Here is a 17984-nt window from a genome sequence, read left to right as displayed (position 1 = left end):
AGACATAAGTTAGACAAGGTTGCCTTAAGAAGGCTAGCCCAAAAGCAACAACGAACGAAAAGGCAAGGCCTCCTGCCTGGGAGCCTCCTAACTACTCCTAGTCGTCTGCGGTCTTCACGTAGTAGTAAGCATCCTCCGGGTAGTAGTAGTCATCAGTGGCGTCGTCTAGCTCCTGGGATCCGTCATTTGGTCGCAACAATCGGGTATGGGGAAAAAGGAGTAGCAAAGCAACCGTGAGTACTCATCCAAAGTACTCGCAAGACTTACATCAGATCTAAACTAAGTATGCATCTGTATCAAAGGAATGGGTTGTATCTGTGGACTAAACTGCAGAATGCCAGAAGGGAAGGGGAAATCCTAGCCTATCGAAGACTAGCATCTTCTGGAAACCACCATCTTGCAGCAACAGGAGGGAGTAGAGTAGCATAAAGTAAAGTAGCAGTAATGTTATCAACCTCGGCCAGAGATCCTTTCTCGACTCCCTACGAGAAAGCAATCCCAGGGCCATACTATCCAGTTATCATCTCATATCCAAGTCTCATCACAATCCATTTAACCTCACAAGTATCCAGTTCTAGTTGTATCGATCAGGATACAACTCCAAGTGTCCGTTACCGTAGGACAGGCTATTGATAGATGTTTTCTTCCCTGCAGGGGTGCACCAACTTACCCACCACGCTCGATTAACTCCGGCCGGACACACTTTCCTGGGTCATGCTCGGCCTCGGCCAAACAATACGCCGCAACCCGACCTAGGCTTAATAGAGAGGTCAACACGCCGGACTAAACCTATGCCCCCAGGGGTCATGGGCCATCGCCCCGGGAACTCCTGCACGTTGCGTGGGCGGCCGGTGAGCAGACCTAGCTACCTCCTTCAACAAGGCAGGAGCTTACACAGTCCAACCCGGCGCGCACCGCTTAGTCGCTGACGTCTATTAAGCTTCGGCTGATGCATATGACGCAGAACACCCATACTATGCCCACGTGATGGTTAGTGCTATCAGGCCAGAGGCCCCTCGGATTAAATATCCAAATCGTAGTGGATTAGGAACGCGCGGTAACGAGAAGAGACTCACGATCAATGTGACCCCGTCGCCCCGTCTCGAGTACTTGCGGCAAGGGCTAAGAATGCCCGGCCACGCCTCGTAAGTATCTCGCGGGCACCTTCTAGGTCAACCCAACTCCACATCACTCGCAATTAAGCTCGCGCGGGTACCCCTCAGGGTCGACCCGTCTTTAGTAACATGGCTCAGTGTAAAGTCATAGTAACCATAGTAATTGTGTGTCTAACACCAAGGGGAAAACCCGAGGAATCACCCCCGGTGAATCCCACTCAATGTTATCATCAAGGTGAACGTAAGAGGATCCACCCTCGAGGTTCACAATTGAGGGGTTGCACGACAGAGCGGTAACGGAAGTGGTTAAGGAGGCAATCACCCTCGATGACCTCGACCGTATAGCTACACTACAGAGATCTCATCAGGAGTGATGTATGAGGTTCACCCTCGGCACTCAATAGTAACTCTATAGTGTCGTACAACTAGGGGGTGATGTGCGGTGTCGGGGCCTGGACGTCGATCACGTTGATCGAGTCATCGAACATAAAGCGAGGCAACTGGGACAAGGTGGGGGTCACTGATGGATCACTAACCAACCTATACTAAGCAGTTTAGGATAAGTAGGTAAGGTATGAAATCAGGTAACAACAATAGGCTATGCATCAGAGTAGGATCATACAGAAAGCAGTAGTAGTTCTAATGCAAGCATGAGAGGGAAAGAAATGGGCGATATCAGAATGCTCAAGGGGGGTTTGCTTGCCTGGTTGCTCTGGCAAGGAGGGGTCGTCATCGACGTAGTCGATCACAGGGGCGTCATCGGACTCGGGGTCTACCGGAGAGAATAGGGGGAAGAAACAGTAAATATAAAGCAACATAGCACCATAAAGCATAACATGGCAATAAGATGTGCCGGATGTGACCTAACGTATGGCTACGCGATAAAGGTGAAGGGGGAAAACAACCGGGAATGTTTTCCCGGTTCTGGACCTGTGTCAGACAGATGACCGGAGGGGGAATGTTCCATGTTCAGATAGTTAGAGGCATCTGATAGGTAAACGGACCGCGTATTCGGATTCGTTGGATTTTTCTAAGAAACTTTCATATAGAAAACATTTCCATCCGAGTTACGGTTTAATTTCTATATGAATTTTCAAAGTTTAAACAATATTCCAGAATTATTTTAAATTAACAAAAAAGGAAAAATTGCATCAGCATGATGTCATAGTGACATCAACAGTCAGCAGGGCGGCTGACCAGGTCAAACCTGGCCTATGGGTCCAGTGGGACCTACATGTCAGCCTCTATTATTTTAACAGTGGATTAAAACTAAACTAGCGGAGATAATTAGAGGAGTGGGCCCCGGGCGTCAGTGAGTGTTTTAGGTTAACTAATCCTTTTTATTTATAAAATGTTATTAGACTAATATAACAGAGGGGGGGCCACATGTCAGCGAGAGGGATGAACAGTGCCCCGCGTTGACTTTGGTCAACGCGGTCAAAAGGGCGCAGGGGCCCACTCGTCAGCGATCGTGGATGGGTCCCACGCGGCGCCAGCTTAGCGGGGCCGGTGACTCGTCGACGGCGACGCCAGAATGCGGCGGAGGCCTCAGGACTCATCGGAAAACGCGCTCCGGCCACCGTTTTACGCGCACAAGGTGGCGTTCGAAAGAGGGGAGCGAGGCGCGTCACGTGGCGCTAATGGTTGGCCTCGGGAAGACCTAAAACGACGACGGCACGCGGCGAGGCGGACGCCGGAGTTCGGCCATCTCCGCCAACGGCGACAGAGGGCACGGGGAGGGGATCTAGCGGCACGAGCGGCTGCGGTGAGGGGACCTGAGCATGTTCGAGTGCTCGGACGAGCAGGTCAACGACCACAACGTCGGCGGCGAGCCTCGCGGCGGAGCTGCGTTCGGGCGGCGACGGGAACGGCGGCTACGGCTACTAGGAGAGACCGAGGAGAGGGGAGATCGAAGCGGCTGCTCACTGCGGGTGTAGGGAAGCGGACGAGGGAGCCAGAGGGAGCTCGACGGCGACGTACAGCGGCGGTGATCCCGGGCGAACGGAGGTTGAAGACGACGGCGTGACGGCGCTCTAGGGGCGACGAGCTCGAGTCGTGGTCGGAGAAGATGTAGCTGGGCACGGCAGCACTCGGGGACTCGTCGGAGAGGGGCAGGGACAGCGGTGGCCGCGGTCAGCACGGCGTCGCGGCCATGGACGCGCTCGGAAGCGGTGGATCTGAAGGGGAGAGAGGAGAGGAACAGGCGGAGTGGGCGAGGGGAAGTGGGAGTGGCGGCAGGTGAGGGGGAGGACTCGAGGCGTCGAGGGGGCGCTCTTATCCCCTCCCTCGTCGTCGACGGCGAGGCGGTCCGGCGGGGCTCGCCCCTGTTGCAACCCCGGTCGGGGGAACAGGGGGAGAAGGCGACCCGAGGAGGGGCTGGGCCAGACTAGCTGGAGTGGCCGAGGCTCGGGCCAGGCACTGTGCACTTGGCCCAGTGCACAGTGGCCTACTAGTGCTCTTTCTCTTTCTTTTTACTTTTGCTTTTTTTCTTTTTACAGAAAGGGGTTTAGTAATATTTTGAGCTTCCATAAGATTTTGCAAAAAAATGTGAAAACTTGGTCACATAATTACTTTGCCAATATCCAGCACTTTGCCACAAAAAGGTTTGGGCATTTTTGGAGTTCAATTGAATTTACACAATAAAGAAAAGGGCATTTGAAAGGCTATTTTTGCTGCTCCTGTTAAAATGCATTAAGGACCATTTAGAGTTGATTGATGATATTGTGTTCCTTAACAAATAATTGTTATTAGAATTTTTGAACATATGATGAAAACATTTTTCCAGCAACTTTTTGAGCAACTTCAAACTTCACTTTGAATTTGAATTGACTGGAATTTTCAAAATGGGATATTGAACAAAAGGTGATTAAGCACTGTTTGGAAAAATGATTAGTTTTAATCACAGAGGATACGTGTAGCCATGACACTGGGGGTGTTACACCTGGTTCTCAGCAACGAGCTCTGCGTCCGTGAAGAGCGGGAGCATGATGGCGGCATCCTCGAGCTTTGCATCAATTTTTGCCTCGTCCAACGCAAGGTGGTAATGCTCATCCACCTCCTCCATGGAGAGGAGGAGGTGGATGTCATCCCCCACTACTGGAATCAGAGATTTTGCCGTCAAGCGGACGGCAAAGACGAAGTTTTCCGTCAGCCAGTTCTTTGTCGTCCGCTAGCGGACGGCAAATAAGCTTTTGCCATTAGCCAGTTCTTTGTCGTCGGCTAGCTGACGGCAAAGATACTTTACCATCAGCTAGCGGACGGTAAACAAAATCTCCCTAACGGCGCTAACGCCCCCACCCTAACCCTAACCCTGTCTCCCCCCCTCCTCCTCTCTGTCTCCCATACCCCCTTCTCTCTCTCTACCCACCGTACCCCCCGCCGCCGCCGACCCCATGCCCCTCCCCCCTGACGTCCCGCCGCTCCTGCACGACGCCCCGGCCCGCAGCGCGGCGTCCCACGCAGCTCCCCCCACCCCCGACGCCCCGCCGCTCGTGCACACCGTCCGCCATCCGGGTAAAAAATTAAACAAACACATTTTTTCTCATTGCATATATAGAGATATTTTACATAGTCATTTAAATGAAATTAAAATTCTTCATCGCTAGCCGCTAGGTCGATCACGACCGCTTCGTTGTCACTGTCGTCGTCGTCGCTGTTGCGGCCGGCGACGTCATCCCAGTCAACGGGGTTGTCGTCCTCCTGCTCGTCCTCCGCCAGCGCCATCGCGGCCTCCTAGTCCTCCGGCGCCATCACGGCCTCCTCTGCCGACATGGTTGCGGCGGTTGCAATCCCGGCGACCTCCCTCGCAACCGTCGTCGCCGCCACCGACGTCGCCGCTTCCGATGCCTGTAGGGCGACGTGCCCGCCCGGCGGGTCGTCCGGGTCGCCGTCCTTGCGGAGGACCACCTGTTCTGGTGGCAGATCCATGGCCGGGGGACGGCTGGTGCGGGTGCCGGCGCAGCCGGGGGGCTGGTTGGCGGCGGGCAGCTCTGCGATGGCGCTCCCATGGGGCTCGGTCGTGCGTCGGCACCGGGGCACGAAGGTGGCCGCTCGCGCCCGTGAGGTCAGGGTGACTTCAGCCTCCGCCGGCCAGAAGGCGGCGATGACCTTGTCGTACACCTTCCTCTTCTAGAAGGCGTGACGGCCGGCGATGTTGTGGCGGCCGCCGCGGTGGGTTCGGAGCTCCTCCGCCGTCACACCGAGCGTCGGGTAGCCGTCGGTGAAGATGTGCCATTGCCGGGGAAAACGGCAGCCCGGCGGCACGAGCAGGCCGTACCGGCACAGCTCCGCCGTCTTCGGGTTGCCGAGGCTCGACGGCCAGGAGCTCTGGGCGTCGTCGTCGCCGCCAGCACTGCCGCTCCTATGGTGGTAGGCCATCGTCGGCGCTGCACTGGTTCTCATCGGCGGCAGGAGTCGGGTGTGGGGTGACGGCGGCCGGGGCGGTGTCTTATAGCCGTCCGGGCGACGGGAGTCGGCCGGCCGGGTCGGCACCGGCATTACTTCTCATTAATGCCGGCGCCTTGGGACGGGACGGGGCGGCGGGGGCGAAAGGCGAAGCGGCCGTCGACGGGATGGGGCGTCGGGGTGGCAAACGTTGCAGTTTGATCGGGCGACGCGCGTCTGTTTGACTGGGCGACGCGGCTGGACGGCACACGTCATGCCTGGCACGTGGGTGACGTGTCAGAGCACGTTTTGCCGTCCGCTGACAGACGGCAAAGGCCACCGTTAGACACCTAATGTGGCTAACACACATTTTTTACGATCCATGTTCTTTGTCATCCTCCACGGACGACAAAGAACCCGTTTACCGTGACCCTCTTTGCCGGGGGAGATTGTACGTTTTTGGTGTCTTTGCCATCTGCCATGGCGGACGGCAAATAAGCCGATTCCTGTAGTGCCCCCACCTGTCATGATGTTGGCCACCTCGAACCCCACGGCTGCAAAATTGGCGGCCGGGTCAACCACCATCAGTTCCTCCTCCTCTTCCTTGTGCTCCTCCATGGCGACCCCCGCCGTCGCCATGGGGTTGCCCTCCTCCTTGTCTTCCTCTGAGCTTGCCTCCACAGAGCTTGAAGGTTGGCTGGCCACAATGCAAGCCGCACGTCGGGCTTTGCGACGCTTACCTCGGAGACGTTTTCTGCGCGTTGCTCTGGTGTGAGCATCTTGTAGTATGTGATCTTTTGTCGAGCCATGATGACATTGGACAACCTCGCGGCGAGATCGGCTATGAGCGACGACAACGGTGGAAGTGTGTGAGGGTGGTGGAAATGGGACAGTTAGGGTTTGGGGGTCGTCAGCCTCCTTTTTAAAGTCAGGGAGGCCCCTCGGGTTGTGAATTGACGATCGCACTATGAATGCAGGTATGTGAAGAGATGATGAGCTTCCATTAAGTGTGAAACCACGAGCGCCGGTTGGGCTTTTGGATGGTTTTGGATTATCGGAGTCTTATGTGACAGACGTCTAGATTTCCCTATACCACCACTGATTTGAGGTTGTGCTGGGAAGTTTTTTGTGTTCAAACCAGACCGGCAATATGGACGGCCTTGTTGGAGGCCTAAAAGTGTTCGGTTCAGACATATAGGTTTTAGTGTTGTTCGGACATATAGGTGAGGGGATATTTCAGGAAGATGCCTTTATTAGACTGGATTTATGATTGTACATGTTCTTCATGGATGTGTCTATATGTCCCCTACAAGGACGAGCATTGCTTTGTCTTGCTTAGAGCGAGATGGACGGTGTACTTACCTCAAGCGGTCCCATAAATGGGTTGGCTTAGCGTGGGAGAAATGCCGCTCTCTAGCGCATTTTCTTTTTTTTCTTTACTTAGATCTCTAAAGTGGAAAAGAACATAAATTTTAAAAAGCATTCATCTTGTCTTCAAAAAATGTTTATCGAATGCCAAAAAAGGTTTGTGTAATATAAAAAAATACATGTGACATTTTAAAAATCTTCACGTGTTCCAAAAAATGTTTGTGACATTTGATAAATGTACAATATAAAAAAACACTAGTGTCAAAAATACTCTTATATTATGGACGGTGAGAGTACCATACAAAAAATGTATGTGGCACATAAAAATTATTTACAGGTTTAAAACAATGTCGAAACATTTTCACAAAAATATTTATAAGTGTTAAAAAACGTTTTCCTAATTCAAAAAAATGATGCTTGAAAATTAAAAAAAACGTGTTCAAAAATTATATTCGGCGACATTTTATGAATAATATTTATACAGTGTAAACAAATTTCGTCATAGTTTAATACAAAAATTTGTGGCGGTTTCAATGTGTATTTGAAAAATGTTTGACATGTGTTCGGAAAAGTATTGAAAATATGTATGTGAAAATAAAGTACTTCATGTATTTGCAACGTGTATAAAAAAGTTCTGCGAGTATAGGAAAACATACATTGTTTATTGAAAAACAATAGACATGAGCTGAAAAAAGAAAAAAGGAAAAAGACCCAAATAATACAGGTGAAGAAACGCAGAAAAGCTGAAGAAACAAACTCAAAGATAAAACAAAAGGACAAGAATAAAAAAATAAAAAATCGGTGGAGAAACATAGAAATCCCGAAGAAATATGTTTAAAATGGAAACGAAAAAAGGAAGGTAAAAGAAAAAAAAAAGTAAAGAAGCAAACTGAAAATAAAAAGGAATAACTGGAAGAAAACCAAAGAGAATCGCGCGACAGGGCCAGCCCATTAAAGGAACTCTTTCAGGCCGGAACGACTCGCTATAGCGACACGCAGCGACCACTCGCATGCGTGTGCCCTTTGAGGAATTCCAGCGCACTAGCGGCACTTTCGATAAAAATAATTAAAATCAACTAAAAAGATAAAAATAATTAAAAAACAAGCGGCACCCGGTTTTTTCCTTCTGGTTTGATTTTTCACATTTATTTTTCTATTTTGATGATTTTTTGAAATCTTCTAGAAATACATTTCTTACACAATGAATATGTTTTCTAATTAAAAGTATATTTTTTAAATACACAACAATGATTATTTAAAAATACTATGACCTTTCTTAAATACACAATGATTTATTTTCAAAAATATGTTATAAACATTTCGAAAACGCATGATAAAACTTTCTAAGATCAGGGTTAGCATTGTTTTTAAAAGGACAATTTTTAAAACACACAATGAACATATTTTTAAAAATCATGATGAATATTTTTACAAACATGCCATACTTGTTTTGAAATATGTGATGAGCACAAATGACCTTTTTTAGAAACATGAACAAAATTTTCAAATACACAGTAAACATTTTTTTTAATATTAGATGAACATTTTTAGAATGCACGATGGGCCTTTTCACAAATACTACCATTACTTTCTGTAAACACGTTGACCATTCTTAAAATTCTTCATAGTGAACCTTTTTTAAGTACACAATGAATAATTTTGATAACACAACCAACAATTTGGGAATATGAACCTTTTTAAATACACGATGGAAAGGATAATAATAGAAAACAACCAACAAAGAAAAGTTAGAAAAATAAATGGAAGTAGAAAATGATCTTGTATTTAAATAAAACAGGATACGGAAAAATGTAATTCCAAATTTGTTCACCATATTTTATAAAAATGTTCATGTAATTAAATAAAAAATAAACTAAAATGAATGAAAAAGAAAAGGAAAAGGGAAAATAAAATAAAATAAAATAAAACATGAAAAAAACATAAGAAAGATTAAAGACTGGTTGAAAACAAACTGAAAAAACAACAAAAAAACAAAAAATCATGGAAGTAGTTCCTGTTCGTGTCACGACTGGGCTGTTCCGCGTTCATCGCCCTATAGGCGAGCGCTAACTAACAGTCACGGTAGGAAATACATAGCCTTTCGGGTTCTTGTCCCCACTACCCCTCCAATTTCTTATTGTGGACTCCCTGATTTTTACTTGTTGGTCTTCACGTCACACATTAAGTTTCACTTGGGAGCTATGTACATGCAGCACACAATCCAAAATTTAAGGCTATGTACAAAAGATCCAAAGCAGACCAACCCTTCCCCAAACCTCCACAAGCGGGAGCTATATGCATCAAGCTGCCCTTTTTTTGCTTCTTCAATTTACTTAATCAGTCTTGCAAGCGGTGAATATCAATATCTCCAGCGGTGTTGGCGAGACGCCGCGGTGGCACAATTCACGGCTTATAGGGTCGTGGTCTAAGGATCAGGTCGACTAGTTTAGAAACATTCCAAGTTACGATGTTTGTTTTTTGATTGCTAATTACTGTGCTTTGATTCATTGGTGCAATGTTTATTTTTAGAATGCTAATTACGGTGATTTGATTTATTGACACGATGTTCCTTTTTGGGAATGCCAATTACCGTGCTTTGATTGTAACTACGATGCTTTGATTACTAATTACGATGCTTTAATTGGGACAACACTATTTGAACAATGTAGGTCATCGGACCTAAGATAACGAAAGGCTGATATTTAATGTTTCTGCCACAATTCGCTTGTTTAATATTATTAATAGTCGCGGAGATAAGTAAAACAAAAAACCGGCGGATGCAGAGTCACTCTTTTTTGCTCAGGGACGATTAGGCTAGCCATAGTGGGAGTAACTTAGATAGTAACTTAACACACCCCAAGACAATTTTGCTTATGTGGCAAGTATTTAATGAGGAGAGGGGTATTTGGAGTAACATAATATGTTACTGTAACACAGCGCTTCCTAAGGTAAAATGAGTCTATAAGATAATAAATGAAACAATCTATGACACTACTACTATGATACTTTGCACTATGGAGGTTATGGAGGTAGTAACTTAGACTAGTGACATATGCATGACACTAGTATAAGTTACTCCCCACTATGACCAGCCTTATAGACCGAAACACCTCCTCCCACTCACTTGTCTAAAGAAAAACCTCCTACTGACTTGACTTGCGCAACAGCTCATTTGCTATACCTATACTAGCTCCATTCTAAATTAGATGAAGTTTTCTACGAAGCCTGTAGGGTAACTTCTATATCTTTCTACCACTAATTAATAAATTATTAGTGGACTGTCAAGATAAATTTGAACCATATAGGATACATATACGTTCAAGTTGTACACCGGACTTTGGAATTTATTCTGTACACTACACTTAGATTCATCAAGGTTCACTGAAAGACAAGCGCATCTGGTGTAGTGGTATCATAGTACCCTCCCACGGTACTGACCAGGGTTCGATTCCCTGGATGCGCATAATTTTTTTCTCCCATTTTTATTTTCCGATTGCTCATTCGTATATATAATCAAAAAGATAATTAATCTATGTGATCTATGTGTTGTAACCTAACCTTGGAAATCTAACTAGGCGACGTGGCTGGCAAATATGGTGGCTTTATGCCAATCAGCTTGGTTTGCATCTTTGCTTAGAGTTAGAATCAGCTTGGTATCATTTACTTTTTTTTGCGTGTGTTTTCCCAACTGATCTCGAAATTGCCTAAGCAGTTCGCTTGAAAGATTCTAACTGATGAATGTTCGCGTTCTGGATGTGACAAGATACATGCTAACATGCATATATCCATATCCAGGTGAAAACAGAATTCCACTTGATGATGATAAAATTACAGCGACGATAACTTCACAGTCGAAACACTTGCGCAGTTTGGACATCTAGGTACACGCGGTGCGCTGACATACATCAGCACTCGCCATATTGCCTGGCAGATCGACCAGCTTCACCATTTCCAGAAGACGTTGGATCCGCACTTGAACTTCTCCTTCCCCTCGCACTCGATCTCCAGGTCGTCGGTGATGAACGGGACTTTCTGCAACCACACAAGAAGACATGATCGTCAGCCAGCCAGAGCTTAGAGTTCATCCGGCCATGGAGGGTTAGTTAAACAGGAGAGCTACCTTCTGCTTGGCGAGGTCCTGGCAGCCGGTGAAGTTGTAGGGGAACTTGCAGCTGCCGAACTGGACGGTGTAGGCGCGCGCGAAGTTGGCGCCGCTCGTCGCCGCCCTCTTCTTGTCGTTCAGCTCCTGATCACGCGCAAAAATCATCAAAAAGTCCGGTGAGAAATGAGCAACGAACCGACGGCGACAGGGAAGGAAGGAAACAGAGCGGACCTTGTTGAGCTTGCTCTTCTCGAGGTACTCGTCGAAGACGCTTGCCCTGGCCGACCCGGCGGAGGCGGCCGTGACGGCGAAGACGGCCGCCAGGCCGAGAAGCGCCGACCGCCGGTCCTTGGCCGGGGCGACCTGCACGCGCTTTGCCGCCGCCGGCGAGGCGGACTGCGGCACCGCCGCGGCGGGCTTGAGGCCGACCACACTGGTGTTCACGCCGGCCATGATCCTCTCGAGGTTTTCTTGATGAATCTGGTGTGTGTGCGTGTGTGTGGCCTCAGGGGAGGGGGGGGTGTGTGGTGATGGTTTTGTTTTTGATCGCGGAGGATGCTGTGGAGGGAAAACGGCGCTGCGGTGGGCGTGTGGATAGGGTGAGGCTTGCTTCCATTCCATTGGCTGGCCTTGGCGCCACGGTGGCTCCCATTATCCTTACGGGATGGGGCCCATACGACACGTGGCAAGATCTCCTTGGCCTTGACCTGACTGTGCCACTAGATTTAGATTTTTAACCCTTGAGCTCTCACGAAACGGCTCATTTGCTATTTGTACAGTACATACTACTAGTTCTATTCAAAATTACATGACGTTTCTAAAGGCGTGTAGTGAAAGCTTTATATCTCCGACCACTAATTAGAATCTTTTGGATAAATTTGAAACTTAGGTTAGCTGTGCAATGGATTTTAGAGTACTAATGTTTATTATCCGTAATCAATGGCCACAAAACAACTTAGCGCATCTGGTGTAGTGGTATCATAGTACCCTCCCACGGTACTGACCAGGGTTCGATTCCCTGGATGCGCAATTTTTCTCCTCAACATATTTGTTTGTTCATTCTTATTTAAGAATGAAGTTAATCTCCTTTTGCTAACCTGACCTTGGAATTGGAATTGTATGTTTTATATCACTGAAGATGAAGATCAAATCTGCTGACAATGTATCCAGTCATATGTTTTGTCCTGGCAATGGCGAGCCATGTCACCCCATAAAAAGTAAACCAAGAGTACCGCCCATATGGTACCTAGAGTAGTGGCGAATGTTTGTCTATAAGAATCTTACTATGGCTAACCGTAGCTCTATGGCTGCCAAAGCTTCGCGGCTTCAAGCGTGATGAAACCAGGGGCATTCATGAGCAGGTTAGCTTGCTGGTTAGTAATTTGTCGATCAAACATAAAAACAATTAGGGCTCCAAGAGGAAATGTGTCATTATCTTAATCTTTAGTTCACAGTTCACACGATACAATGCAGTGGCTTACTGATAAGCTACAGCGTGACAAAATTTATAGCCATCAGAACTACTCTGCTACGATCAGACATCGGCTTTTCCTTGCCCTGTATAAAAACTGCAGAATACAGAATGGTGGACGAACTGCACACTGATTGCAAGCACAGATGATCGGTGATCGCAACCACGGAAGGGAACACATCTTTCAGCACCAGTCACACATCACCTGCAAGCACAAATGCCGTAAATCAGATTCCCATGGGGCAAACCAAGTGTGACATACAAATAACATGCTCAGGAGATGAAAGAAACATCTACAGGCTGCATGACTAAGCAAAGATGGTGTTGATTGTCACAGGGTGGTCTCACAGAACAATCAAATGGCATGGACAAAAGCGAAAAGCGGGTGCTCAGTTTATTTTCTGCTCAAGTACCAACAGTACTGCAGCTGCAGAAGCAGGATTCCATCATCCATAAGTGGTGAGATCAATCTAACAGCAAGCGCATGCCACAGTTACACGGAAATGATAAACCAATTTTAGTCAAGTATATATCAGAATTAAACCTGTAACACAATCTCAGTCCAGTATACTAAGCGTTTTAATTAAGTTCATGATGGAAAAACGCCACTTTCTGTCCGAACAGCACAGAGCTCGTGTTTCGCTTTATGTTTTTACCAGTCACGACAACAACTGATCAGGGCGGTTATTGTTTACGGGCATTCTAACTTCTGACAACATTATGTACATCCAAAGGCTCACTGGTCTCATGTGAAAACATCTACTCCCTCCGACCCATAACATAACAGCGTTTTCAGTGTTAACAACGCTCTTATATTACGGGACGGAGGGAGTACTTCTGAAGTAGTTCGCACAGCACTATTACAGAGAGCCTCAAGAAACAAAACAAAAGAGTGCGTGTGCACCAGAGGTGGGAATAAAAGCATTCCTGTCCTTGAATGATAGTCCAGGTAAGTCAATACATCACCGCAACAGCATAAGACAACACTTGATCAAAGTGCCAAATTGAAGATCACCATTTATGTTATTCTATTAGCCTAACTGATGCAACATACTTCTTCAATTAACCAGTTCATCCCCAAAAGAGGATCAGTTATATGGTTTATTAAGACACATAACCAGCGCCGTCTAACGACTAATAAACGAATGGAACAATTGAGTAAGTAATATGATCCAAAAATTCCATTTAATGCACTCACAGGTGAGAAGAAGACCAATTATCACCGAAAATTTGCAATCGCCTCATCTCATAGTCAATTAATCATCCAGTACATTCATATAACATATGCAGGAACTCTCGAAAAGATAGTAAGACATTGGGTCCCTAAATTCACGCAAATGGTCCAATCAGTAAACACAAGAACAACCAAGCCTGGACCCTCACCTCACATGAGCTCCTCCTCCTTGCGGAGGTACTCGCCGGCGTCGGACTGGTGGAGCACCACCACGGCGTTGGTGTCGGCCTTCCTGCAGTCCTGCGCGCCCCTGGCGGCGACCCCAAACCCGAGGGGCACGTCGGCCATGGACATGACGACGACGCCGTCGCCGGACTTGGTGTTCTCGGTGATGCGCGCGAGCGCGGACTTGGGCACGGAGTTGCCGAAGAGGAACGAGCGCTCCGTGTCGGGCTTGAGCCAGATGCGGCGGCGTGCGTGGGCGGCGAGGAGGTCGAGCGCGTGGACGGTGAGGTGGAAGGCGCCGCCGTGGGTGAACTTGCCGATGGGCGTGCCGACCCCGGCGAGGCGCGTGCGGGAGACGGCGGTGGCGCGGCGGACGAGCGACTCGGAGGCGTAGAAGACGCGGTTCTTGTGGAGGCGGAGGCAGTAGCGGCCGGGCTCCGGGTCGGGGCCCTCCACGGAGGGCCGCTCCAGGAGGTGCTTCAGGTTGGGGCCGGTGAACTTGAAGAGCTTCTCGAAGACCATCGTGGTCTCCTTCTCGTCGAGCGGCCGCATGGCGGAGGCGGCGGCGGGGTTTGGGGGCGGAGGGTTGAGGGGGGAGCGGCGGTGAAGGTTGGGGACGGACGGCGGCTAGGGTTTAGTCGGGTGCTTCCTCCCCCTTGGTTTTATCGGGACTGCGGGCCTTCAGATTGTCGGCCGTTGGATCGGTTAAATCCTACGGCTGATAGCATGCCTCACAATTGCTTCGCATGCCAATGGTTTTGCGTATGCCCGCTCCATTTGACCACTTTCCTTTTTTTTAACCAAATTCTTTTTCAAAAATCGCTTGCCGAATTATGTGTATATGTGGTTCCTAACACCATACTCATACATATATACATATGACTACTAGAGATAAAGCATACTCATACATGTAGATATAACTACTAGAGATTCAAACCGGAGCGAACCAACCTCTGGTTGGATGGTTAGAGGGACAGTGATATCCCCAGCCCAGGGTTCAAATCCTAGTGCTTGCATTATTTCTGAATTTATTTCACGAAGGAGCTGAATCCCTATATAAAACTAAACATGGAGAATCAAGCATTCTGCACGTGCCGATGACGCGGTATGTTGCTACTCTCGAGTTTCACCATCATGAAGAAAAAGGTACCCTATGAATGCTTAGAGCATCTACCATCGGACTTGTCAATTCCCCTCCCCGCCACTTCCTCGTCGGGCCCCTCCCCTTGGTGTCTCTAGAGCGGCTGTAATACTCCTCTGCGTCGATGTCGGTGGTCAAAGGGGTGTCGCATCGACACTTGTGGTGCCGCCACTGATGGAGGTGGACGGGGGCAAGGAGGGAAGGTCTGCCGGGCGACGGGGACCCGCTCTTGGCGAGGCGTTGAGCTTTTGCCGTGTTGGCCGTCCTCTGTCGCACGAGCCGATTGAATTCCTCGATACCGAGCCGCTATGCCTTGGCATCTTTGCAGCGGCGACAGCGGGCGCTCATCTCCGTCGTGGGCAAGGAGCGACGGGTGACGTCGTGAAGAAGGTCGTCCTCCAAGTCGGTAGGAAGCGGCCTGTGAGTGAATGTACATGACCTATAGCCAGATTGGCTACATTCGGCCTGCGTCGCCCTGTGCCTCGCGCAGAGAGCGACCCACGCTTCCGACTCGGGGAGCGGCGACTGCTGGCTCGGTGGTGCGAGCATGAGCACCCAAAGTCGTCCATGAGGAGCAAGGACTGAAGTTGCCGGGCGCCACAACTCACCTTGCCGCCTCAACGGGAAGGACGCGGACTACGTCGGGCTGGTGCAGGTCAGCGCAAAAGCTTGAGCTGCCCCTCTGGGCCATCGAGGAGGGCATAAAAGCTCAAGCTCCCACCCCTATCCATGCGCGGCCAGCGAAGGGCGAGCTCCTCGTTGTCCGGGGCGGAGCTCGAATCCGATTTGGCGACCGCATCCCAGCCAGTGGAGTCGGGCTTGCTGCCGGAGTCAGACATGGTGGCGCGCGGAAGGTACAGACACAACACAGACCGAAGTGAAACGTGAAGGAAGTGAAGCGAACAAGAGTGATAGGGTTTGATCCGATTGGGAATGAGGTGGTGTTTATGTGGCATCGAGGTGGGCCAACATGGGACGGTCCCACATGACGGCTGCTTCTGGGCATATTTAGATACATTATAACTAAGCACCTTTCCTGCCCTATCAGGGTATTAACATTATAGCCGTCCGATCTTCACTTTTAGTCGTTTCTGGCCATCAGATTGGCCCTTAATCCCACGTCCGCTTGCACAGTTCGTTAAGGAGTGCTAACGATATTGGGTCGCTACTCTCATGACAATTTTGAACGTCTGGTGTCAGATTGGGCCCAATGGGCTTTCGGCTGTACCACTCCCCGTCTGGTGTTAAATCGCCGCGTCGCAACCCCTAAAAAACCGATGTGTCGCTCCTCCGTCTTTCGTGAGCAAACCCTCGTGTGACGGCGCCCATCCCGCATCCTTGACCTCGGGCAGCGGAGCCAACCGTGATTTGCCAGTTGGCCTTGCGGTGGCGCCTCTAGAACCAGCGTCCCTAAGAGAGCTGCCATCAGAGGGCGCCGTTCCTTCAACCTTTCACCCTCCCTTGAGATGTTTCATTTCCTACAGTTCGTCTCTTTGTCTTATGCGGGGTCTCGCATCCTGATCCATTGGTCTCAATCGATCGCTTCTCCTCTCCTTTCCTGTAATGCAGGTGGGTGTTGTTGTTTGTTGTGGGTGCGCGGCGATCAGTCATGCCGGTTGATGTTGATAGTGTGCTTACATCCGGTGGCACTTCTTCTCAGATCAATCAGTAAGTTCTCCTTAGAAACAGTATGTTTGTTTTTCATTATATGCTACTGCCGATGAGCACTCTTCTTTTACCGTGTCACTTGCTACAGATCAGCATATCCTGACCCCCTCCTCTGCCCTCGTGCTATTCCTTTAATTTGCACATCGATCAATGCCTAAATTCCTAATTTGCATCTGATTTTGGTCTATTGTTCTTGCATTGCAGGTGATTTCTTTCCCTTTGCCTTTCTTTTTACTTTATCTAGATATTATGGAACCAAAATTGCTATTCTGTATTTCTGTGTGCCGAGCCAAAATCCTCAGTTTCTACACTTGTTAGTAGTACTAAATATATTAGATCTATTGATCCAACTCTCCCCTTTAAACCTAATATTTTTCCGTCCTAACTCCCCATTTGTACTGATGTTTAATTCAAATCCCTACTTCAATACATACTTCTATGAACTAAGGTGATGACTCCAAAGTATTTTACTTGCCTTAATCTGTTTCATTATTTTCTTCATGTTGCTAGCTTGTCGTTGGTGACTAGAAACCACATTTCACATTCGTACGAACATGTCCAGTTTAAAGTGTATCCTTAACATTCGCTCGGTCACCCCCTATAAGATATGTTTGGTGCCTTCAAAATTTATTTTCCGATTTGCTTCTGCGGGATTTCAACAATCTGCTCTTGGTTAGGAATTGTATCCATCAGACCATTTTCTTCTCATGGTATGCCATTTGAATTCCCTTCAATCCAAATTAAATTCCCATGTATGCTCATTACTTTGTTGATTCCATTTTTATATTTTGTGATCCCTTTCAATTATTTTCAAGGCGGGTCATTAGCACCTTTTCTCATAATTAAATCTCAACAGAAAATCTTTATCATAAATTTCTGTAAATTGTCATCTTCTTATATGTTTATTTATTTTCCATTTTGTTGATCAGGCAGGGATTAAATTGTTGTTCACTTCAAAAATGGCATGCCATGGTGCATCACATTGTGTCGCTAGGCCAGATCTCCTGTAAACTCCTACAAACGGACACCGTCCATGTGGGTTGACTTCTCTTGGCTTGCATTTGTATGAACTAATATGTGGCGACTGACTTTGTATTTCATGCTTATATGCCTTCAGAGAAGGAAATCCTGAGTGACCAAGGAGAAAGATTTTTAACCATCTACTTGACAGGTAGCAAATCTGTTATATATGCAATATATTGATGTTATAAATCTGAAGTCAATCATGTATATTATATAATCCTAAATTCATTCAACATTCTTAAGTCAAATAACATCCTTCTATACCATATCTTCAGTTTCAATGGGGTGATAAGGTACCAACAGAACAATGACTT

At 48.0% G+C, this 17984-nt stretch overlaps 2 protein-coding genes and 2 non-coding genes across 4 annotated transcripts; 2 read left to right on the top strand and 2 right to left on the bottom strand.

Annotated features, from left to right (window-relative positions):
• Positions 1-10258: 10258 nt before the first annotated feature.
• Positions 10259-10329, top strand: TRNAG-CCC. The gene has a single exon. It is a non-coding gene; the product is annotated as a tRNA-Gly (tRNA).
• Positions 10330-10656: 327 nt separating this feature from the next.
• LOC125535792 (photosystem I reaction center subunit N, chloroplastic) lies at positions 10657-11532 on the bottom strand. The gene is made up of 3 exons (XM_048698866.1): positions 11200-11532; positions 10987-11112; positions 10657-10898 (listed from the first exon to the last, which is right to left on the bottom strand). Exons 1-3 carry the CDS (start codon positions 11419-11421, stop codon positions 10809-10811), a joined length of 438 nt encoding a protein of 145 aa, XP_048554823.1. The 5' UTR covers positions 11422-11532; the 3' UTR covers positions 10657-10808.
• Positions 11533-11926: 394 nt separating this feature from the next.
• On the top strand, positions 11927-11997 carry TRNAG-CCC. The gene has a single exon. It is a non-coding gene; the product is annotated as a tRNA-Gly (tRNA).
• Positions 11998-12373: 376 nt separating this feature from the next.
• Positions 12374-14485, bottom strand: LOC125535791 (60S ribosome subunit biogenesis protein NIP7 homolog). Its single transcript, XM_048698865.1, has 2 exons — positions 13823-14485; positions 12374-12644 (listed from the first exon to the last, which is right to left on the bottom strand). Exon 1 carries the CDS (start codon positions 14388-14390, stop codon positions 13824-13826), a length of 567 nt encoding a protein of 188 aa, XP_048554822.1. The 5' UTR covers positions 14391-14485; the 3' UTR covers positions 12374-12644; position 13823.
• Positions 14486-17984: the final 3499 nt, after the last annotated feature.

This window comes from Triticum urartu, chromosome 2, assembly GCF_003073215.2.
Source record: "Triticum urartu cultivar G1812 chromosome 2, Tu2.1, whole genome shotgun sequence".
In the NCBI taxonomy this organism is placed as follows: Eukaryota; Viridiplantae; Streptophyta; class Magnoliopsida; order Poales; family Poaceae; genus Triticum; species Triticum urartu.
This window is presented reverse-complemented; position numbering and strand designations above follow the sequence as displayed.

What these genes read in the sequence shown, in the direction of transcription:
- LOC125535792 (XM_048698866.1), bottom strand. Translation starts at nt 11,421, where the DNA reads ATGGCCGGCGTGAACACCAGTGTGGTCGGCCTCAAGCCCGCCGCGGCG. An exon ending in AGAAGAGCAAGCTCAACAAG is followed by an intron (nt 11,113 to 11,199) that starts GTCCGCTCTGTT and finishes GCGCGTGATCAG; the next exon opens with GAGCTGAACGACAAGAAGAG. An exon ending in AGGACCTCGCCAAGCAGAAG is followed by an intron (nt 10,899 to 10,986) that starts GTAGCTCTCCTG and finishes GTGTGGTTGCAG; the next exon opens with AAAGTCCCGTTCATCACCGA.
- LOC125535791 (XM_048698865.1), bottom strand. Translation starts at nt 14,390, where the DNA reads ATGCGGCCGCTCGACGAGAAGGAGACCACGATGGTCTTCGAGAAGCTC.